The sequence below is a fragment of the Talpa occidentalis genome, unplaced genomic scaffold (genome assembly GCF_014898055.3).
Source record: "Talpa occidentalis isolate TD23 unplaced genomic scaffold, MPIMG_talOcc4v2.1 talOcc4.14, whole genome shotgun sequence".
NCBI classification, from domain to species: Eukaryota; Metazoa; Chordata; class Mammalia; order Eulipotyphla; family Talpidae; genus Talpa; species Talpa occidentalis.
This window is the reverse complement of record NW_023601433.1, coordinates 43,984,372-43,997,105: the sequence shown is the minus strand read 5'-3', so window position 1 is coordinate 43,997,105 and position 12,734 is coordinate 43,984,372. Positions and strand designations below refer to the sequence as shown.

The 12,734-nt window shown below is 38.2% G+C and overlaps 1 protein-coding gene across 1 annotated transcript in view; it reads right to left on the bottom strand.

The window, feature by feature from the left end:
• Positions 1–12,734, bottom strand: part of PCNX2 (pecanex 2) — a 243,488-nt gene that overhangs the window by 212,495 nt on the left and 18,259 nt on the right. Inside the window, exons 2-5 of the mRNA XM_037510412.2 lie at positions 9,882–10,087; positions 9,147–9,267; positions 7,434–7,470; positions 1,485–2,774 (exon numbers count right to left, since the gene is read on the bottom strand). Coding sequence (XP_037366309.1) covers positions 1,485–2,774; positions 7,434–7,470; positions 9,147–9,267; positions 9,882–10,087 — 1,654 coding nt within the window. The remainder of the gene's footprint in view (positions 1–1,484; positions 2,775–7,433; positions 7,471–9,146; positions 9,268–9,881; positions 10,088–12,734) is intronic.

Below are 12,734 nucleotides of genomic sequence, written 5' to 3'. Positions count from 1 at the left end.
TCTGCTTTCCTGAAGAAATTGTGACTCAGACGGATTCGGTATGGTGTCCGAGCTCATCCTGCCAATACTACAAACCACAACTTGGCCCTGGGCTATTAGGTTCCAAAGCCAGTGCTCTGTCTACCACACACAAAGCTTCCTAGGAAGATAAATGTGTTGTCTGGATCAGTGCTATCCAATACGGAAGCCATGAACTACGTAGGGGTATTTAAATGAATTAAAATGCCATAAAGTTAAAAATAGTTTTTTCACAGCTGTACAATCACCATTTCAAATATTTAATAACTATATGTGGCTATTATATAGACATTGACATAGAGTATTCCCATTACTGTAGATAGTGCTAGTGAATAGTGCTAGGCTACATGCATGCATCTTTCTATTGAACAGATGAGGAACACTCAAATCCTATGTCAGAAAGATTCTTTTATCTTTTATCTCAAAGTGAACAGGGACTTTTTGTGCTGAATTTAAAAGGTTTAACTGAGTCTTTTCTGTTCTTATTCTATTCGCAAAATCTTAGATATAGAGATACAGTAAAATGGAGAACATTCACTTTACATGACTTAAATATTGAAATAATGAATTTTTAAAGAGGACGGAAGGATGGAAAGGAGCAGCAAGGATGGAAATCTTGTTGACAGCACAAAAAAGACAAAAGCAACAAAAGTAAATCACTGGGAGCTGCCAACATGAAGCCAGCCAAAGGCCCCTTGGCATTCCCAGAGAGGAGCGTACAGCCTGCAGGAAAGGGACGATCGCAGCATTAAAAAATGCTACAAAAAAAAACTACAGCAAAAAAAATGAGCTACCATATGCAACAACTCTGGCAAGCAATGCTATCATACAGACACTTTCTCAACACACACACATACACACACACACACACACACACACACAGAGAGAGATGATATACTCAAAAATCACAGCCATATGGACATTTAAAATTAACAGGCTTTGTAGAAAGTCTAGTCCAGTAACATCATTTTACTAGTGAGGAAACTGATGTGGGATATTAAGAAATCCTGAAAATAAATTAATCTTATTTTCATACAGAAAATATATTATATTTGCAGAATATTTTATTTATAATGGGATTCGATACAAAAATGAATTCACTTAGTAAAAATTTGCTTAAATGATCAGTCATCCCAGAAGTTCAATAATAAGAAAGAGACATCTATTTCGAGTCTCTGTCACCACAGTAAGCAGTAATTGCTTACTTCCTTAGAGACAAGTATTCTTTCTTTCTAGGGAAGCCAAAAATTCATTACTGTGGCTTACATTCCTGAGAGAGAAAGTAATTTTAATATATTCTCACCACATAGCTTAGTGTTCACTGACGTTCAACAAATGTCAATGACAATACCAAGCAACTGAGAATGGCCAATAGCTGTCGCACTCTTTGCAAAAGCAAATCACAGAAAGAAAATAACAAAGAGATCATCTTATATCATCAGGCCAAAACTGAGGTGGAACCATACCTCGGAGATGCTCAGTTTCTTTGTTCTGCTCTGCCAAGCCATTCTTTTGGTTGGTGGCCACCACCTTGGAAGTATTAATTGATTCTAACAGGGAGACAAATTCCAAGAAGTTGGATTCATTTGGTATTTGTCCTTCTTTAGCCTCTAGGTCAGATTTGGAAGTTGGCATTGTTTTTTCTTTATCATTAATCATTTCTGTGGAGCTCTTACTCAAGACATCTGTCCCACTGTCTACACTGAGGACCCTGGTGTGTCTCTTTTCATGGCTGGTTTTGCAACATGATGGGTCAAGGTTAGCCTGGCCTTCCTTTCCTTCCTCAGGCTCAGAGACCACATTAGGTGTGAGAGGCGGAGTTGTTTCACAGTGGTCTCTCGGGGAAAGGCTAACATCCTTCGTGGCATTTCCTCCCTCTGCAGATTCATAGCCAGAACACGGATTGGAGGATGCCTCCACCATCAACCTCTCTGGAGTCCTTTCACTTCTATTGCCTTCTGGACAAATAATGTCTCCTCCCCCATCCTCAGATAGCTCAAGGGTGATGACAGGAATTCTTATCTGTTCAGTGCTTGGAGAACTGACCACCCCTGGGGTAGTTAGCTCCACATCAGACTTTAAACCAGTTCTTTCAGTGCCAATCACTTTCAGGTGGAGAGAACTTTCCAAGTCTGTCATAGAGTTTGGGCTACTGCTCATGGTGATGACAATTTTAATAGGTTCATGCAGACTCAGAGGGTCTCCGGGTTGAGAGGTATCAATAAGAGTAACAGCTACTTCACTATCTGAATAGTCTACTTTCTGGTTCGAGGGAGGGTCCACCTGCCTGGAGCCATCTACCAGCTCCTGTGTCGATTTGGTGATAACGGTGTCACACTGAGGGCAGCTACTGCTCAAGCTGCCCTGGGGTGACTTGCTTTGCATCTGTTCCCTTATGGAGGCCTGGGCATAATTCACAGATTCTGGAATCAGGACTGAATTCTCACTCCCCCAAGGCTGGAAAGAAACATCTGTTTCTAGTATGTCATACTGAGACAAAGACAGGTGTGGCAACTTCTTTAAGACATCTTTATCCACTAAGCCGCCCTCAGATCTGTGGCGAAGAGGAGGTTTCCCCTTGCCTCCTCTTGCCTTGCCTTTGATTAGAGTTTCTGTTACAACTGGTGTCACAGGTATTGCCGATGTGGTTGTGGTATCCGGCACATATGCTTTGGAAGCAGGTAAGCTTTCTGTTTTGATACCAGGTGAGGTAGATGACACTGGTGCCACAGGTTGGTCTTCTGACAGGACCACATCTGAAATACACAATAATAGCAACTTTATCAGCATCTGAAATAGATGATTAAGGTCCCAGAGCAAGAATGAATAATAACAAAACTAAAATAGCAACAAATGTGATTGGATGCCTATTTTTAAAATATCACCTCCACCATAATTTTGTTCTTGAAATCCCTATGTTTAAAATAATGCTTCAGGGCCTCCCTGGTGGCGCAAGGGGTTAAGTACAGAACTATGAAGCTATCCGCAGCCTCTGCAGCACGAGTTTGATCCCCGGCCAGGGAGCTACCCACATGTCGCGGCAGACCTCTCCTGTAAATATCAGATGGCCTCACTGTATGTGGAATACAGAGAAACAAAGACAAACCTTGAAAATTCACCATAAATCTGAGGCATTCAGGAGGAGAAAGGAAGGGGGAGGGTGAAAACAGGGGGAGACAGCACAAGGGACTATGGTGATGGACTATTGGTGTTTTGGTGATGGGAGAACTACTGTGACAACACCTGAGGGAGAAGTCATGTATTGTTCAAAAATTAACAATGATGTAGAAAAAAGAAAGGTAATTTCATTTAAAAATTTGTGTGTGATATAAATCAAAAAAGACAATTTCTTCTGTTTGTGTTTTAGCAGTGTGATGCTTTGACAGTGTGGTGATTCAGGTTCATTCAGCATTTTGATTGTTATAACACATTTGAAAAAAAAATTGAAATTACCTTCTCAACTGAACTACATAGTTCTAGAAAAACAACCATATTTTATATTCATTGAATCCGCCAGTGAAACCAACTTATTTTCTTATCCATGCTCAAGAATGTTGGGTGATGATGATAGTGAAAATTGTTTTACCTTGTAACAATCCTTTGCTAGTTATCCTACTGGGCAGTGTAGATACCATTACAAGGAACAGAAGCGAGAAGGGTCAGGAAATTTCTGTAAGGTCGCCAAGCTATTGATGAAGCTGAAACTAGAGGCCAAATCATCTGAGTCCTGACTGCACAATCCTCTGATCTATCACATCAACTCTCCATGTGTGGATGGCTGCTCTGCCCTGTCATTAAGATCTCAACCAGAATGCTATCTGTTCAGAGAGGTTTCCCAACATTACCCACTAAAGTGAATTTGCACACTAGTCCAACCACTATGGAAAGCTGTGGGGAGGATATTATTATTATTAAATTATTAAAAATTAGGAAAAATAAGGAAACAACCTAAATGCCCTAAAATAGATGACTGGATCAAGATGTGGTATATATACACAATGGAATGCTACTCAGCAATCAAAAAAGATAACCTCATGCCATTTACAGCAACATGGATGGAGCTGGGAGGAATTATGCTCAGTGAAATAAGTCAGAAGGAAAAAGAAAAATATTGGATGATATCTAAGATTAAATTTAGCAAAAATAAAAAATTTGTCACTAAACACTACAAAACATTTTCAAAGAGAGCAAAGACCCAAATAAATGAAAAAGATATCCCAATTTCATGGATTAGAAAATAAAATTGTTAAAATGGCAATTCTCCCCCAAATTTATCTATGGATTCAATGTAATCTTTATCAATATCTCAGCAGCCTTTTGTGCAAAAATTGATAGTTCATATGAAAATGTAAGGAATCAAAACAAAAAGTACACACGTTCCAATTTCAAAATTTATTACACTATTATACACAATAATCAAGACAATGTGATACTGTCATAATAATAACTGCCAAGAACAAAAAATAGAACTGGAAGTCCAAAAATAAGCCCTCACATGTATGGCCCATTGATTTTCCATAATGGTACCAAGAGAAAAGAAATAGCCTTTTCAACAAATGGTGCTGGAACACCATATATATGAAAAATAATTGAGTTGGACTTCTACATTACATCATATACAAAACTTAACATGGACCATACATCTAAATTTAAAAGCTAAAACTATAACTCTTATAAGAAAACACTAAATCTTCACAACCTTTGATTCAGCAATAGTGTCATATGACACAAAAAGTAGTCCAAGTAACTAAAGAAACAACAGTGGATTTCATGAAAATTAAAGAATTTTGTGTTTCAAAGGTCCCCATCAAGAAAGTGACAAGAGGCCTCCCTGGGGTTAAGTCTCAGCACTATCACAGCTATGGTCTGAGTTCTATCCCTGGCCAGGGAGCTAACCCACACATGGTGTAGCAGACCTCTCCTGTCTTGCTGCTCCCCTCAGCAGTGTATTTCAGCCAATCTGCCTGTTCTGTCCCCCACTCTGTCTCTGGTAAATCCTCTCACCCCATGCATCTCCAGGGTCTACACCCCAGTTCTTCCACGCAAAAATAAATAACTAAAACTTAAAAAAAAGTGACAAGATAACCCATAGAATGAAAGACACTATTAGCAAATGATATACAATAAAGAACTTTTATCCAAAATCCATAAAGAACTCTTAAAACTCACCAGCAAAGACAATGCAGTTGAAAACTGGCAAAGGATTTGAATAGATATTTCTCTAAAGATTACTGATGATGAAAACATCAACACCATTAGTCATGAGAGTAATGAAATTCAAAATGCGACACCATTTCACACCCACTAGAATGGTTATAATTTTTTTTTTAAAATTAACATTATCAAGTAGTATTGGTCATGAAGAAATTGTGACTCTCATACATTGATGATGGGAAATAAAATGATACATCTAATTTGGAAAACAGTCTGGCAGCACCTCAAATGGTTAAACACAGAGTTACTAAGTAACCCAGCAACTCCACTCCTAAGAACATAGCCAAGAGAATTCAAAAAGGTGCCCAAGAACTTACACATGAATATTCATTGCAGAATCATTCATAGTAGCTAAACAGCACAAACAATCCAAATATTCAGTAACTGATGAATGGAGAAATAAAATGTAGTATATCCATTTGGTGGAATATTATGACAGTAAAAAAGAAATTAAGTACCATGCATGAATGAACCTTGAAAACATGCTAATTGAAAGAAGTCAGTCACAAAAGAACACCACATCCATTATGAAGTGTTCAGAATAGGCAAATCTATAGGATCAAACTATATATCTAGGGCGAGAACAGATGGAGAAATTGAGAGGTGGTATGGGTTTTTTCCCTCCAAGGTAATGAAATTATTCTAAAATTGATTGTAATAGTGGCTATATAATTCTGTGAATATACAAAAAAAAATTAAATAGGAGAACTGCATGGTATCTGAAGTATATCTCAATGGAGCCATTTAAAATAATTTTAAAAAGCCATTGTGCTTTTTAGCAACACAAGAATTTGAATATTAGGATGGAGTATTATGAGATTTAAAAGAAAAATTGTTGTAGTGCTATGTTGTGGAAAAAACACTGGATTTAACAGTCAGGTATGGATTTATTGGCAGCTGTACATTACTTCCTATGACTTAGAGTAAAATGTCATATGCAATGTCTCTACTACAATTCTTATTACAAGGAAGGAAGGAAGGAAATAATGATTTCCATAGGAATGGTGAAATTAAAAGGTCAGAACAATCATTGAAAGGGTATAACAAGATAAGAGTACTAATAACACAACGCCTAACCTAGAGGAATATGCAGGTCAATATGGGCAGAAATATGTGTGTGTGTGTGTGTGTGAAAAGACTTAAAATAACATTTTTATGAAACTTAGTGTGTAACTAATATTTGAAACCTGATTAGTATGTATTTCATTTCAGTTGTAGTAGTACATTTAAAAAATTGGTTAATCCTTTATATACAATTATCAGGGAACTTACTTGAGTGATGAAAAGAGAAATTTCATTTTAGGCTTTCAGGTACATCATGTTAATTTTAGATGTTTATTAGAAAATAAAATATTACACTATTTTCAAATTTTTAACAGACCATAAATTTCTACTTCAGACCTCCAAAACTTCTTTCTAGGTCTTCTGGAGGTAATCAAAAGGCAATGAGGGCTTCCTTAGTGGCATAGGGGTTAAAGTCTCAGTGCTATAAAACTATCGCCAGCCATTGCCGCCATTGCCGCTGCAGCATGAGTTCGGTCCCCAGCCAGGGAGCTACCCACATGGTGCAGCAGACCTCTCCTGTCTCACCCGCTGCTCCCCTCAGCAGTGTATATCACTCAATCCACCTGTTCTGATCCCCACTCTGTCTCTGGTGAATCCTCTCACCACCGTACCTCTGGCCTACACACCAGTCTCATATACATAAATAAAAATAAATCTTTAAAAAAAAACAAAAGACAATGAAATGAAATCTTAGTTTAGAAAAAAAATTGAGGCATTTAAAAACAAGATTCCAGAGACAAAATTTGTAACTTGAAGTAAATGCATACATACAGAATGCAATATAATTTCCTTTGTTTTTTTAATGTGTGTTATAATGAAAAGTTTGTACATTGATGATAAATTTATCTTATTTTCTATCTGCTACTATGAGCCATATGAGTAGAAGAATGAACTGGAGAAAAGACAATGAAATATGATAAATAAATCATACTATGAATGTAGACATTATGTACAAATTCTGATATGAAACAAAGTTAGGAGTTACAGAAATGAAGTTAAAATATAATTATGTAATCATAGGTATGGTTCTTATTTTCAATTAACTCACTGGTGTTTTGTTTTATAAAAACTATTTTTCACTTCAGAGAGAATAATGTTATAATTAAAATAGTAAATGATGATAACAAACACTCTACCTTTGAGATCTTCCACAGTTTCCTGTGCTGGCAACTCCTAAATAAATGAAAGAACAAAAGAAATCAATAAAGGACTCAGCTCATTGCCCATTTCCAAGCAGCCAGCAGACACCAAGCAGCAGTTGTTTTTCTAAATGGTACATGGGGAAAAGACAATAGTGTCCACTCTGTTTAGGCTTCTAATAAAATAGGTAGCAGGCCTCCCCAGTGGCACAACAGGTTCAGCAAAGCCCTGTGAAGCTGTCCGTAGCCTCTACAGTGTGGCTTTGATTCTCAGCTGCCCAGGGAGATACCCACATGGTGCAGCAGACCTCTCCTGTCTCGCCCACTGCTCCCCTCAGCAGTGTTTTCAGTCCGTCTGACTGTCCTGCTCCCCGCCCTGTCTCTGGTGAATTCTCTCTTCCTCCCACACATCTGGCCTGTACCCCAGTTCTTGTATAAATAAATAAAATCTTAAAAAATTAAAAAAAAATAAAATAGGTAACACAAATGAATACAAAAATAGATAAAAGTATAAACAAACAACCAAGACCATTGCACTGTGATGAAAGAGCTCAGTAATTGAGAAAGAAAAAAGGAGAAGGAATAATATGCTACTTTATTCCACTGTAAACAGATTTCAATAAAGTTAATCTAGGAAAAAAAGGTGATCTACACATTTCCCCTGCTATCCAAAGTAAAGCTTTTCTAAGAAAATTTCCATGAGTTAAAATGGCATAAAGAAGTAATCACGGGCCTCCCCGGTGGCGCAGCGGTTGAGCGCTGGGTTGCGAAGCTGCCCGCAGCCTCTGCAGCACCGGTTCAATCCCTGGCTGCTCCCCCGCCACTGGAGGAGGGTCCCATATGGCGCGCAGACCTCTCCTGCTGCCCGCTGCTCCCCTCAGCAGTGTACTCCGGTCCTTCTGCCTGCTCTGCTCCCCGCTCTGGCTCTGGTGAATTCTCTCACCCTCCCGTGCTTCTGACTGTACCCAATGCTTGTATAAATAAATAAAAAATAAATCTTAAAAAAAAAAAAAAAAAGCAATCACTATTAATTTACACGTAAAATATTTTGAGTATTCCCAGATGCAAAAAATTACCTAGCAAATCCGATCAAATAATGCATAGAAACTAAAATGACACGAAGATACAGTCAAAGTGAAAATGACAGGATAATACACAACCCGTAGCAAGTGCTTCCCAGGGAAGGTGCCTGCTGGTGCCACTGCCATAGGTGGGGAAGCCCCCCTTCTAACAGCTCATTGCATAACCAATAAGAGCTCTAGCTTTCATTTCAGCCCTTGTCATGAAAACAAAAATTCTCCTGGGAAATAGTTACTAACATAGATCTTTCTTAAAAGCAAAGTGTTGTCACATGAACTTTCAAAAACTGGGGGATGCCTGTATTAACTTTTCAAGAGACAAATGCAATTTAATATGGAGAAATGGCATTGGTTCCCAGGGAAGGCATTGCAAGTAAGATGATTTATATACAGGACAGGGACAGACAGAAGAGACAGAGGGAAGTGAAAGCCTGGAAATCGGTTCTTCTGGCCAGAGTGGGAGGCCCAGCAGGGTGGACCCTTAACAGAGTCTCGTGGGTAAACTCTCCAATAAGCAACTGGGTGTGTATCTTATGGTCCAAGTGCTCCCCTCCAGTCAATTCCAGGTCATTCTGGATAAAATCAACTCTACAGCAACATGGAGACAGTGAACAGAAAGCAGACCACTAACCAGTAGCCCAGAAGAGTGGTGAGAGTTTATGCTTTGCCCTCTGGAGCTGCAGTGGTGGGGAGATGTAGACAGGTTTCGACTGGGCTCCTCCTTTTTGCCATTGGTAATCCTCCCGTTATTGCTAATGCAACATGAGAGACACAAGACCAGTGACATTACCACTGACTCAGTGTTAACCCCAAAACAATTTTCTTCTATGCTCCATTTTGTCATGTTCATTGGTAGAAATTTTATTTTTAAGAAAGTAATAAACATCAAAAAAAAAAGAAAGTAATAAACATTACCTTAAAACAAAACATGCCTTCTCTTATTTCCTCAGAAATAAGGGCAAGAATAGTGACAATGATGCTTATTCAAAAATGACTCAAAATTTCAGTTCTATGCAAAGTATTACTGGTATGTTAACAAACACAAATGTTCTTTTTAAAATTACTTTGATGTATGTTAAGCATTTAAATGAAAAGATTAAAAATATTGAAGTAATATTTTACTAAGCTAAGGCTAATGCAAATGAATTCCAGAGCATGGATTAGGATTACATTAATAATCATTTAAACTATCTTGTTTATCAATATCAATTTCATGTTTAAGTGCAAGCTTAAATATAAGAAAAATGTTAAAAAATGTACATAATTGTGTCTACCTAAACTGACATTTTCATAAGTAACTAGTAAATGAGGAAAGGTACTTAAAGCAAACACTTAAATTATGAATACAGATAATTATAAATGTTACCTTGGATTTTTGTGATTAATGATATGTTCACTGTTGGCCTCCTTGTCTTTATTCGGTTTTTCTTTCTTTCTGGGGGGCCTTTGCTGAATTATTTCTCCTTTATCAAACATGAGGTGTAGGCGATAACTGATCAACTTAATTATTGTGAAGAATACAGTCACTGAACTGCAGTAAAAAAATATAGTGATGGCATTTGGAGGAAAAGCCTAGAAAGAAAAGAATGAAAAAAAAAATTATTTGCTTAGAGAATGAGCTTTTGTTTTAATCCTGAAAGCTTTTACAAACTATATATTGACCATAAATTGGCAAAGATTTCAAATTTTATTAGCTTGATAACTTTTTCTCACTGCAATATCTAAGGAGAAAGAGACACATCTCTGTGTCTTTCTAAAAAAGTCTCAGATTCTGGTACTAGTTAGAGAAAAAGGGGAAGGAAAAAGGCTAATGCAACCTTTTCTTTCCCTTCCTTGACCTCCCTTTGAGGTTGGATGTGGTTAGGGGAGTGATGTGTGTCACAAAAGGATGTTTCCAAAAGGAAGAGGGATACTACCAATAAAGACATGGGATTTTAGCATGGAGATGATGGTGAAGGTCAACTCAAGTTCTGTCCAATTCCATCAAAAGTAATCACTGAGATTCATGTTATTCATGCCTCACTCTATAAGATCCAGCACATATTTACTTTCTTCCCTCCCAGGATTTCTGGTCCATCCTAAACAAACTTATCTTTGGGGATGGAAAGTAACCTTCAGTATTGTGTGATGGTATCTTGAGTCTAAATAAACAAGTGTAACTCTTTTTATCAATGTACCTCCCAAAGGATCTTAGTTTGTATTATGCCCTGGAACATAATAACACCTGTATCAGTATGACCCAGCCCAAATCTGTTCCCAAGAAACCCTGCACAATCTCTGTGTTCCTAGCTGACAGGTCAAACTTTTCTAAAACAGATAAACTAAAACAAACAAACAAACAACAAAGTAAAAGTCATCACCAACAAGTAAAAGTTGAAGTGAAGAATTTTCACGGATCATTGACTTGCTTTCACTTCATGAAAACAAAGTCCACAAATAAATATAAATAAGTAAGTGAAAGACTGATTCAGTGAAATAACATCAGAGATAGATAATAAGGTCAGGTTCCCACCCTAGAAATAGGTTAAGTTTCCAGTTTTTTTAAGATTTATTCATTTTTGCATAGAAGAACTGGGTTGTAGTTCAGAGATGTGGGGGGTTCAGGGAAGGGACGATTCACAGAGACAGAATGGGGAGCAGAACAGACAGATTTATTGAAATACACTGCTGAGGGGAGCAGCGGGTGAGACAGGAGAGGTCTGTTGTGCCATGTGGGTTAGCTCCCTAGCCGGGGATCGAATTCAGACCATGGAGGTGATAGTGCTAAGACTTAACCCGAGGGTCACCAGGGAGGCCCCAAGTTTCACATTTACAACATGAACCTCCTGATGAGAATATATATGATAAAACAGCTCAAGAAATATATAGACAAGTTGAAAAAAAGAGAAAGTGGGATAGGGAAACAAATAGCCCCCTCAAAAACTGTTTCTTAACATGTCTATAAATTTGAGGTCTAAGAAATTTATGCTGAATCTAGAGTATGAGTTTGAAGAAAACTCATAGGGAGTACAACTAAGCAAGTACGTATGAGAAGAGATAAACATTCTGTCATATACAAATCATATTCAACAGTTGTTTGTATAATGTATAACATAACTTGGACTTCATAGTAGTCTGCTTAGTAGGGGTACCAGGGAGAGTTAATGCTCACTAAACATCTCATATGCTCCACTACATTTCCCAGTCTCCCTTATAGTCAGGCTGGATCACATGACTACATTTGGCCAATGGAACATGAGCAGAAGTGGCCAGTGTCACTTCTAGGTCCAGACCATTATAAGCAAAGGGCCTGCTCATCATGCCAGATGCCATGTCTTCCAGATGATCCACCTACAAGATGGTGGAGCTTGCTTCCGCCTTTGTAGAACAAAACGCTTATAGAATCGAGATGGATATGTACTATGAGTAAGAAATAAATCTTTGATTCCTTAAACACTGAAATCTGGATTTTTGTCTGTTGTGGCAGTTTGCATTGCTTAACCCACTTAATACTGGGGGGTTATTTCCATGAGGACATGTCCATTAAAATTAAGACTAGAGAAGGGGCCTCCCTGGTGGCACAGCTGGTTGAGCGACGCTCTGTGAAGCTGTCCACAGCTTCTGCAGCGAGGGTTTGATCCCGGCCGGCGGGCGAGGGTCCCACATGGTGCAGCAGACCTCTCCTGTCTTGCCTGCTGCTCCCCTCAGCAGTGTATTTCATCAGTCTGCCTGTCCTGTTCCCTGCTCTGTCTCTGGTGAATCCTCTCACCCTCCCACATATCTGGCCTGCACCCCGGTTCTTGTATAAAAATAAATAAATCTTTAAAAAAAAAAATTAGACTAGAGAAAACTGAAAAAAGAACTCTAAAGCATTGTGAAAAAAAATGCCAGGGAAGTAGGGTGAGAAAAAAAAGGATTATATATGAATATTGGGAGAGATCATTTGGGAAAAACCTAACTTGCCACAATAAGAGAGATTATTTTTCTATCAACCCTCACGTATATGAACACAGCATTGACCTGGTAGTGTTGTAATTAAAACACAGCATTGACCTGGTAATGTTGTAATTAAAAGGCAAGAAGTAAGAATTTGAAATTTATGAGGATTAGTGTCTAGTGTGCAAGTCAAGTGAGAACAGCCTTGTCTCATGCTCTATGAAGAACCACTTTGTGGCACTTTGTCACATCCCCCAAAAGCCCATGCACCTCACCAGGTGAGGTGAGAAGCAGATTTACTGAA